Source organism: Pygoscelis adeliae, unplaced genomic scaffold (assembly GCF_000699105.1).
Source record: "Pygoscelis adeliae isolate BGI_AS28 unplaced genomic scaffold, ASM69910v1 Scaffold280, whole genome shotgun sequence".
Lineage (NCBI taxonomy): Eukaryota > Metazoa > Chordata > Aves > Sphenisciformes > Spheniscidae > Pygoscelis > Pygoscelis adeliae.
In genome coordinates, this window is record NW_008823944.1 from 962,621 (window position 1) to 974,140 (window position 11,520).

The 11,520-nt window shown below is 48.4% G+C and overlaps 1 protein-coding gene across 1 annotated transcript in view; it reads left to right on the forward strand.

Moving 5' to 3' along the window:
- RPSA (ribosomal protein SA) overlaps positions 1-1,491 on the forward strand; it is a 9,307-nt gene extending 7,816 nt beyond the window's left edge. Inside the window, exon 6 of the mRNA XM_009321208.1 lies at positions 1,310-1,491. Coding sequence (XP_009319483.1) covers positions 1,310-1,491 — 182 coding nt within the window. The remainder of the gene's footprint in view (positions 1-1,309) is intronic.
- Positions 1,492-11,520: the final 10,029 nt, after the last annotated feature.

Below are 11,520 nucleotides of genomic sequence, written 5' to 3' on the forward strand. Positions count from 1 at the left end.
GGTGCCCGGGTGCGGTTGGGACCGGCGGCCCGCCCGCGGGGCGTGGAGAGGGGAGCCCCTGAGTTGGGAGCAGCTCCTCTGGCGAAGCACCAGTTCTAGCGGCCGCGTTACTGATTTCTTCCTCAAAAATACCGCGGTAATCCGCAAAAAAAAGCTAATTAATCTGCTTTAACTATTTTTAGGGTTATATTATTTCTGTGATTAATAGCGATGATGGGAGGCGAAGCCTTCACCGAGAGAAATGGGTTTTGTTGGAGGCGGAGAGGTGTTCAGATTGGATCCCTTTTTCCACGTCGCTGTGGTCTTACTATTCTTTTTCTAACTTCAGCCATGGCAATCAACCTGTAAAGAAAGTCTTTTCCCTTTTTTTTCCCCCTTAGCACATGTGCTTGTTTGCTTTTGCTGTAAGATGCATATTAACAGCAAGAAAACCTAAAGTAAGCTATTTATAATATTGCACAATATTATAAATTCTCCTGTTGCCTTTACCTGTTAGATGCAAGGCAACTAAAGATATTGTTAATAATTAACAGCTTTTAGCCGAGCGGCATGCGAGAACTTCACCATTTGGCCCTGAAAGGGCCCTTCCCGTTCTGTTTGTGCGCTGTGTTTTTCGGTTGTGCGCTTCTGGCGCATCCTGGAGTCCTCTGCTTTCCAGCATCCAGCCGTGGGAGGCTCCTTCCTGCTGCCAGAGGTCTGTCACTGCCTGTCAGGGTGGGGTGAGAGCCTGTTCGCTTTGGGACTCGGTGGGTGCCGTAGCTGGACCAGGGCAGCTGCTGATGTGCTCCCCAGTTCTGAGATTGCCCAGAGTAACTTGTTGCCCTGGTCTGTCTTTTCACCCTTCCACGTTAAAAGTTTCCAAACTCGGAGCACGGGCTTACCCACTCTACTTTGAATCGCTGCTACTGCTGTTTCACCATTGTCCCTTTTCTTTATCTGTGAATATGTTCCAGATATTGAGAATATGGCGGTCATCAGACAGCTCCTGCGTAGGCGATGGGGCTGGTTTATATCAGCGGTAGCTGCAGCCGAGTACTTGTTACTGAAATATTTTTGGCACGTTACTGGAATGTGATTGTTTTCATGTAAGGATTTCCTAAAGTATCACTTCGACTTTTTTGATGAGTGTCTTTTTTAGGACCAAGGACTGCCAGTGAGAGGTGGATCCACGCAGCCTGGGAAAAGAGGGTCAGGAGCAGGACCTCTGCATGGGGATTCAGAATTACCTTTTGGGATAACTGGGATGGGGCTGGGCGGGAGAGCTCGTTTGGCTGGAGCTCTGCAGAGGGGATGAATAGATGCCCTTCAGAAAAGGAGGCAGCCTTGGCTGCAGCAAGCAGAGGGCACGATGCAGGAAGGCTACCTTCCTCGGCATGCCGGGGGCACAGGGGAGGTGAGGTCTCAGCACAGGGGGTGGAGGCAGCAGCAGGAGATCTTAACGTCTGCCAGAGGTTCCCCTGTGGCAAATACCTGGTGGGTATGATCTATTGAGGCAGTGCAGAGGGGTAGGAAGAGGAGCTAGGAGCAAATCCTAGAGACGGTGGCTTGTTTATTATTGCAATTTTTTCTCGCAAATGCAGTGCTGATGTTAAAAAAGGACAGCAGAGAACTTGTAACCATGTTCTTCTGGACTGATCTGATTTGACCCAAGATGGCTTAGGCCGAGGTCTCCATGTAGTGAAAAGTTTCTTTCCCTTGAGGGTCTGGCAGTGTTCCCTTTCTCCACAACCTTCTCTTTGTATTTCCTTTGGGCTGGTTGAACTGGGCTAGGTATGCTTCTTACGATAGCCTTTCTCTATCACATTCGGTCACAACAGGAGCTAGCTGATGTTGCTGCTGAGCATCACAGAACCCCTCTGGAGAAAGGAGCTGTTGAAGAGTCCTTGCCAATATGCTGTGATCCATGAATCTCATACACGTGTGCTTTCTAATTCCCTCCCTAATGTATGTACCCCCATTCACAGATGTTCCTTTTCCTCTCCAGTCATTTCTTTGCCCAAATAATCACGTGATATTTTTAGTGTCCAAGTACTGTTGTAGGATTACATCAAGGCTTTTCTTTTACAGGAAGCAAAGGGCTTTATGCACAGTTGAAGAGACTCAACTGTTTACTTAAATCCAGGCTGCAAAAGTGTTCTACTCTTCCCACCTGTAGGATGTTTTGCTTTGTGAAACAGTGAAAATGGTTGTAGGGCGATTGATGCTGTCTTTTAGGAGTAAGGTATACTCGTTGGAAGCCTCTTTACTAAAATCGGTGTGCAGCATATAAGTAAGTATGCAAAGGAAAGTGTGTGTGGGGGGGGTGGTTGATGAATTCACCTCAGTGCTCCTCTTAGGAGGCTTCCTCCCCACCCAGGAGCGCCAGCATGCAGTTGGAGTTGAGCTTGTAATTTTAAATTTTTTTTTTCTTTCTTGGGTTAATAGCATCCTGCTGCAGATAGACTTCACATGGAGTAAAGCACATGGTAAATCCGCAATTGTCACAAACTTAGCACTTTCCGAAGCTGTGTGTCTTGAACCTTCTCAGGACAGATGAACCCTGTCATCTTGAATACATGCATCCTAGCAGAGGAAGAAAAACACTTCAGATTTGCCTCGTTATTGCTGTGGTACCAAGGAGTTGCTGGGACATCTCCCCACTGCCCTGCAGCTTCCAAAGAGACATTGGCCAACATAACAGGCAAAATTTCTTTCTTCTAGCCAATGCGTGGCACTGCCAGCTCCCAGCCCTTGCCAGCTAGAGTTTGTGAAAACCACAAAGCCTCTGAGTTTGTGAAAACCTCATCTGCATCGAGTCTGTATGACGGGTAAAGAGAGAACAGTGCGTTACAGCTGTATGTAGCAATGGGAATGAAGAACATTCTTGATTATCAGCCCTGCAAAGAGGCAGGCTGTGATAAACACCTTGGGCATGGTCTTGGTATGTACAATCTCATCCACAACACTGACTTCCTGAATGTCTTGCTTCCTGGGATGCTGATTTCTGGAGCTGTTTTTATCTGCTCTTTTAATACTTGGATTTTTAAGAATACCCACTGCCATTTTTCTACTGTCCAAATTTGAAAGTGTGTAATTTTTATTTATATCTATTCCCATATACATTTGGTAGTCACTGATGAATAAAACCACATAATGAAGGTATTTTTTTGTTTTGATTATCTCTGTAATTGAAAGAACATATATTTTCTGGGCCGATGCTTAAAACCTCAGTTTATGAAGTGTTCATAAAGCCTGAGTTTAACTAGTGTGTCTCTTCTCGTGAGAGAGTCCTAAATGTTTCTGTCAGCATTTGTTTCACTGGCTACAAGATTACTGTTTTTACTAGTACTGTTCAAACGTGAATAAAATAAATCCTCTAAAGGGCATGGGGTGCATCCTCTGAAATGGTGGCTCCCTAACCCCGCTTTGAAGGCCAGAGAAACCTGCTTTGGTACAAAATCTTCGTGTTCATTTTAAATGCCATTGCACTGCACCCAGGAGGGTTCCTTGGATTGAGTCACGCAGCTGACTCTCTTCATTTTGGTACAGAGCCCTGCCAGTGACTCTTGGGCAGAGCGGGGGGTACCACAGCACACCTGTGCATCTAGCACAGACCGCCTTGCAGCGGCGCCTTGTGCCCACCACCCTTAGTGCGGGGGCTTGGGTTTTAACAGCAGGCAGCTCAGAAGAGGAGGGAACGAGGTGTAGTGTATGAGCCAGAGTTGGATGCTGAGGACTGAAACAACTAACCTTTCAGGTGTTCAAAGGGACTATACCCCTACCCACCCTATATGTGGGTTAAGGTTAGATCTAGGGTTATGCAAAGCAGGGAGCTCAGCATAGGAAGAAGTGTGGCACGTTGCAGAACTCGGAGCTGGTCTGCCACGAGGACAGTCACGTCAAAGTCTGGGGCAAGCTTTTGCCATAACCATACACGCAGGCGCTGCTCATTCCTGCAATGCGGCTGGAAACCCTGTGGTGCTGCCATAAAACCTAGAAAGCTGCTGTGAAGCTTACACCTGTAATTATCACCTGTAATGCTGAACTCATTAGCCTTGCCCAAGAAGCTAGTTCTGGTCCCAGAGGCTGTTCACCACATCACCTCTGGAGAGTGGAGGGGATGCTGAGAGCGAAGGAGACAGTCTGGATACGTGCCTTTTGGGTCTGAACTACATCAGGACCAATGCAGGGCAGGTGATGACCATACCAGCATTTAACCGCTCTCAGATGCAGGTATGTGAACAAAAGCGCCTTTCTGGGGGCAGGCAAACACCTGAGCATCGCTCCCACTTGGCAGGTTTCAGGTGGATGACGGTGATGGGTTGCACGGTTGCAAAATGCGAGGGTGCAGATCATTTCCAAGACCCTGGTAGATGGGGCTGTTATTCCTGGTTTGTCTGTGTTTCTGCTGCTGCTGGCAGCCTGGCCGGAGAGCTGGACAGGGCAGGCACCGGGTGAGGGAAGGATGGTCAAAAGCTGCTTTGTAAGCACACCTGGGCCTTTCAGGGTGACTCCCTGTGGTGAAAGAGATCACCTTCCTAAATATCCCAGCTGCTATTCAGCGCCGTAGGGGAGACTTAATACCATTGCAAATCCTCTGGGTATGGGGACTAGTGGAGAAGTGTCTTCAGTGCCGGCCTCCACCTCTTGCAGTTGGAGCAGAGCTGGTCCAACCGGCGCTTGCTCTGCCTCTCGCCTGGCTTTTTGACTTCCCTGTAGCAGGATGATGCCCTCTCACAGGGATCATAATACACTCTTTGTTAAAAAAAAAACAAACAAACCTACTTTTTTTCTATACATGTCCGAGTGTTAAACTTGCTGTCTCCATGCTCAGCTGCAAGCCCTGGTCTTGCTTTTAAATTTCCCTAAGGGATCAAGTGTGCGATGTTGCTGGCTTCCAGTGCAGAGAAACACAGTGCTCCTAGTTGAAGATGCCCTGGAAACTTTCTAGCTCGTCCGTCCTGCTTGGCTTATTGCTTCCAGCATTTCTAGAGTGACTTGTCTTGTCCCTAGTACTCCTAAAGCTCACAGGTGTACAATTCACTGCACCTGTTGGCTTTGCTTAAATAGGGAAAAATTAAGCAGCACATGTAGAGAGAATGGGAGTGTGTACCGTTTTCCTTCATCTGTTATTTTGCTTTTAGAGGCTCTAATTTGAGAGGCAAGATTAAAAAAAAAAAAAAGCTACCACCACTTCCTTTTCCACAGCACCTTTTTTTGAGGCTCCTTAAAGGAGCCTCATGCCTGCTCCCAGCTGGGCAAGGTTTTATGAGCCCCAGGTGTGAGGGACTGGAGCATTTCCTCCCCTATGCTCACAAGGACTGGTGTGGGGTAGGAGTGAATATGCTGTTAGCTTTTCTTCTTGGCTTTGTGAGGCAAACCTGCTTTGTCTGAATGCTGCAAGCAGCCAGCAGTTCTCCATCAGCTCCTTCAGGAGGGCTGAGAAGTCTAGCAACTAGTTTTTCCGATTTCAAGAGTTCAACCCTTTGAAAAGTTTTGAGATTAATTTTAAGTCTTAATTTTGTTTACCTAAGCATGGCTTGGATTCCTCCTTGACTTCTAGGCTGCTCCTGCACCTTGTTTTAAATTTTATTTTCCTTCTGTGAAAGCTATGTGGTTTTGGTTTTGTTTCAAAATGAAAACTGGGATTTCTCAAACTGTACCTTGAATATAGAAGCAAGAATTTCATTGAAATGTCAAATCTGAGACTTGCGATATAAAATGCTGCAGCTTATCAATGCCACAAGTTATCCACGCTGTGTGGTGCCCAGGTGGGAGAGCGCTCTGTGGAGCCGTCCTTTTGTGGTGGCAGGTTGATCTATGCTGGCTCTGCTCCCCCGGGATCCAGGAGGTGAAGGTTGCTCTGTTCAGGTAAGTGTCAAGCTTTTTCATTTATTTAATTTTTATTTTAAATCTTGGGAGTCAGTTCTTCTACCATTACAAGAATAGTGGATTGACCTTCCCTTCTAGTGTCTATTTGGTAGGCACCTGTGTTGGAGCAGAGCGTCTCTCAGCTGGCTGCAGCCTGGGAAAGGCTCGGCGTGCACGTGTGACCCTGTGTGCGTCCTGGGACGCGAGGGCTGCTGTAAGACTCTGCTGTCTTCTGGGACTGTGGCTTTGTGATTAGCGACTCTTGGGGCTCTTATGCTAATAAGATAATTGCAACACAGAATACGGAGGAGGACAATGAGCACCTCCTCTGCGGCAATCTAAGACAGAGGGGAATAGTGTAGGGACCAGGTGCAGAGCAGCCATCTCTTTCCTTGCCGAGGCTGGGATGAGCTTAGCAGTCATGGTAGCTGCTCGGGCAATGTGTTGCTAGTACCATAGGGACCCCTGTGGCAAGCGTGCACTTGGTACATCTTCCTGCGTTGGGTGAGGTTTAATGGAGGCTGCCTAGGATGTGCCTTGGTGCTGCGGAGCCCCCGTGTCCCACCTCTCCGGCGCTGGCGGGGTACGTTTCTTATAGGGTAGGTTTGAGATAAGTGGTTACTGTGGGATGAGGAGAGATATCTCACCATGTTGGTGTTTGTGGACCCATTTAGGGGCTCCCTGGCAATAGGGGCTCTGAGCTTCAGGCCGGTGCCTTGACTGACCAAGGAACAGCGCTGTCCCCAAAACCACCCTGAGGCTCCCTTCTCACCCGTGGACAGGTGGAGCAATAGCCTTGCAAATAGTTTTAAACAGATGTCACTTTCAGAGGCTCTGCCTTGCATCCCTTATTCTTCCCTCTGAACACAAGGCCGGGACGTGCCAGGAAAGGGGCACCGCGCTGTCTGCGGGCAGCTTGTGGCTGCCAACGCATCAGCGCCAGCTCCACTTCACCCAGGGAGGATAACAATCTGAAATGCAATTAGTAAATAAACTGTGACTAAGAGGGGTTGAATCAGCACCGGGTTGGGATGTGCTCTTGGCTGGGAGGCGCGTGAATTAGTGGTGGGTGGGAGGGAGCCGGGGCTGCCCATGCCTGGGCAGGCTGTGCTGGAGGGGATGGTAGCTGCAGGGTAGGTTGGAAGGAGGAGGACCAGGTTGTGTGCGTGAGGTCTTGCTGCGTTTCTTATTGGAGTGGCGACGAAGAGATGCAAGCTTTGCATGCTGTTTGGCCAAAGTCCAACCCAAAAAACCCTATTCCAGCTACATGCAACCCCACTATATTTTTAGATGGATATTTGTTTTTTCTCCTGGACTTTGGGTTGGAGGAGTGCTGTGAGCAATGTACGTCTGGTTTGTCCCTGATGAAGTGATGGTTTTAGCTGTTGGGTGGATAACCAGTTCAAATACACTACTTGGTTTTGGCTTCGGCTTTGATGGCACCATGGTAGCATTGCATACCCAGGTGGTGAGTTGTCCTGTTCCAGGACAACTAGATTAGCTCCTCAGAGCCAGCAAAAGGTCTTTAAAGCTACTTACCCTCCACGTTACTGGTGTTGGGGGATATAAGTGGCTGAAAGGGCATGTGCCTGACATTGGGCTTTCCCCGGAGATGGATTACAGCAGATTTCCACTGCTTCTGCGCTAGAGGACCGGCTCTGTCCACCGGACAATGCTCAGGGCAGTGCAGTTTCCCTACTGCTGGCTCTTTGCTGCTGTGGCACAACCCCGTCCCATGCGGGGATGATGGCAGATGTGTGGAAAGCTGAGCAGGAGCTGCGGAGAGTTTCCCAGGCTGAACTGCAGCCGCTTGTAAGGGAAAGCTTGCCAGTGGCTCATTAGTTAGATTTGCATATGCAGTGTTGAAATGTTTCTGCAGCCTTCTCCCCCAAAAAGTACTGGGCTTCCTGGTGAGCAGAAGCTTGGTTTGCCAGGGCCCTCTGCAAAACCCCTGGAGCCCTGGCCTTGGGGCCGTTTCCCCGCTGCAGCAGCTGCTGATGGAGCTGGGGGACCCGCAAGCTGCGGTGGTGCTGCTGTGATGGCAGCGAAGCTCCGCTTCGTGTTCAGGCAGTGTTTGTACTGCTGTGCCCAAGCTACTGTAGCAAAGTGCTCCGGCTAATAAGGCGGCATGTTTTTTATCTTTTTTTTTTTCTTCCCCCTCTCTACCTGGCCCTGAGCCCTCCTGGTACCTGACTTAAATAAATTTGATAATAACCTTCACATTTTGAAGATCCTAAACATCTGCTTAGGCACTGAATTATTTACTGCTGTTGCTATGCAAAAAAAAAAAAAGTCTTATATGTGTGAAATGTTTCTTAATTAGAGGAAGGTTTGGATCTGCAGCCTTTTGCAGAAGTGGCCTTGGTTCCCCCAAACAGCTTTGCTTTGAGGGAGGGAGAATGGAGAAAGGGGGAGGATACAGCTGCTTGGGATGTTTCTGCAGCTGCTCTTCCCCAGTAAAATGGGGTTACGAACACATTTTTAATAATGTTCCACCTACCACTAACCTGATCTGCACACTTGATCACTGATAGTTTGCCCATCCTCGAGCGGTCCAGGTAACAGTGCTATGCTGCTATGGTTGTTTTTATTTTATCTTCAACTGAGCTGAGTTTATTTTTTTCTCCCTCCCACATTGCCCGGAGAGAGATGGCATTGGCAGCTTCTGCAAGCATCTCGGTTCCCACCAGAGAAGCTCTCCTCGCCTCTGTTCCTGCTTTAATATCCTGCAGCTGTTTCCACGCAAAACTTTTTCATTGCTTGTACGCAGCAGTGGTGGGTGCAGTGTGTCCTTACCTCTGTGCTGGCCCCAAGGGGGATGCAGGGCTGCTGAGTTTCTAACCCATCCACTTGCTATGCCTGGGGCCAAACCCTCCTGATTTCCCAGCTCTGTAAACTGGGTTAAATTATGCTAAATCCTGCTCTGGTTCCCTTGGGCATGAGCCTCCGGGGAGCACAGCTGGGCTCAGCCCTGGGGGCTCTCGTGTCCAGCCGGCGCTCTCCTGCCTGGGTCTGGTCCCCGGGAGGTGGGAGAGACCCTCTGTGGTTGCCCCCTCCTCCCCTCGGCTGCTCTGCCACCTTCGGGTGGCTTTTGCCCGCTTGGCCTTTTCATGGGGGTTTGATGCTGATACACACAAAGCTTTTGCCCGCTGGGAAATCGCATCTAGGTGGCTGTGGGCTCTCCTCCCTCCGCCTGCACGCTGCCATGGGAGGATGCTCGGTGCACCAGCTGCAAATGCATCCCCTCGCCTCAGTGCTTTCGAGTTTTGCCATGAATCATGAAGGAGTGGTGCAGAAAATAATATCAATCCTGAAATATTTTAAAATCCACTCATCTTTAACTCAGTGCCTGTGTGGATACACACATACGCAGACAGTCTCCCAACATGTGGGAGCTTAGTGGCCTCCGTTTGCTGAGGCCATGGAGGAGGTGGGTATTCCTGGGTAGCACCATGTGGTACCAATTTAAGATTTAGAGAGAATGTTCACCACTGGTTTTGCCCATCTATAGATGGCTGAACTGAAGGGGACCCAGGGAGTTGGCTCCTGTGATGGGAAGTGAATGACTGCAGCAAAGCCAAGACTCCCCGCATTAGCTTGCTGCAGCATAGCGTTGCGTTGGTATAGTCCATTTAAAACACAATGCTGAATTCTGATTCAGCAATGATGACTATGTTGTGTGAGAAATGGGCCGGGACCTAGAAATCCTTGGTTTCCAGAGCTGCCTTTTTCCCTAGGGAAAAACCTGTGTCTGAGCACTTGTGAGCGATAAAGCCTTGGCTGCAGATGAAACTGGGCTGCTACCTGCCAAAGGACAAGCTGCTGCCTCAGGGCTTAGGCGAGCGGCAAGAAAAGCGTGAAAAGAGAGAAAAAAAAATCCCCACGGCTGTCAGGCCGGAGAGCTGATAACATTGCATACAGCATGAATCAAAATGGGGGGATCCCTCTCTCTTTAAAGACTTTTGGTGAGCACGTCTTTTTTTTTTTGTCAGGTCTCACTGCTTTGAAGAGATGTGATATAGAGATGCAGTGGGGTCAGGTTTCAAAGGTCCCCCTCTGACCTGCTTCAGTGGCTACAAAAGCACCTGATATATGGTCACGGAGAGGGGTCCGAGTGTGCTGGGGTGCAGAGAGGTGGGCAACCTGCTGCACCCATGGCCTGCTGGGGTCAAGTCAGGGGCCCGCAGGACATTAGCTCGAGTCTTAGTGCATCTTCACCAGCGTGGAAGCCACTGTGGTGCTCCTGGCGCTAGCAGAGCCCCTGCCCAGCCAGGCGTGCTGAGCAGCGTGCTTCGTGGGGTGGGATAAGCTGCAAAAATACCAGTCTCCGTCACTGGGAAGTTTCTCTGGGCATGAGGAATGGCTGCCAGTTGTCTTTCTCGCCTGGATTCATCAGTGGAGGTTTCTCAGGGTAGGTCTCAGTGGGTGCCCGCACTTCTGCATCCCTTAGCTCCGGTTCCTATGGTGGCTATTGTGGTGTGTGGAGCCTTTTTGTAGTTGAGCTATTTCTTTAGCTTAGATGTGCAGAGGACACCTCTCCTCAGCACCTTGAAAGAAACCAAAAATCCCTCCCCAAAACACTGGTTCGTTAGCTGGTATGAGGAAACCCTTCTCCCCTGTGATGAGCAGTGCTGTGCAATGTTTCTCTCCTTGGAAAGCTTCATATAAGCAACCTGAAAATACAAGCTCAAATGTCTTGACGTTCCCTTTTGGAAGAAATTTATTCTCCTTCTGGAGTGAAAAGCTGATTTTTCTGCTTTGGAGAAGCCAAGGCCCCAGTATTATGGTACTGAATGCAAAATCAGTGTATTCTTTGCATGTACATGAGATATTTGGACCACTTTGCTGGCTTTATGAGGAAACCTGTTTAGTGGCGTCTACTATTTTCTGTTCATTGTGAGTACGGAAAGCAGTTTGTCTTGCACCACAGCCAAGCACAGTATGAAAGAAATGGATGAATGGCATTTTTGACCCTAAGAGAAGTGTGCATGCTGGCATCCCTTTCACAGCTCATGTTTAGCCACGTGTTTTGCAAAATTGCCCTTTTAAATTTTATTTTTTATTTTGTTGAGATTCCTGTTCATCAGTAATGCTGAGCAGATGCTCAATCTTTCCATACTCTGTCTGGCCACAGAAATGAAAAACTGATGCCCACGAGAGTTGCCTGTTTTAAAAACAAGCCTTTGGTGAGAAGAATAATAAAAGAATTAAGCTTAGATATTTCCTTGTTTTTTACCAAAACCTTTTGGATGCAGCATTTGAACTAGTGGCAATAGAAGATGTGAAAAATTTGCAATGCAGAGGGCTTTTCTAGTCATATATGAATGCAAACTGTGCGCTGTGTGAGATGTTACTAGGAGGCTCCCACTACACACCACTGAACTTTTTTCTTTTTTTTTTCTTTCCCCTTGAAGTTAGTCTGAACCCCAGGGAAAGCTTGGGATGGATATCGTCTTTCAACAAATGTCAGGGGAGGGGAGAAATCAATGCTGAATTCTCAGATAAGTACTTATTGCAGTTCCTAACAATAGAAAAATAGGGATGAAACCACACACTGCTGAATGCTCCCATGAGTTTGTGAAGTTTAACCTCCAGTTGCACATGAGTAACTGGTAAATAGGCTCAAAACTCAAGAGAGCCAAATAATCATTTCAGTCAATATGAAGACCG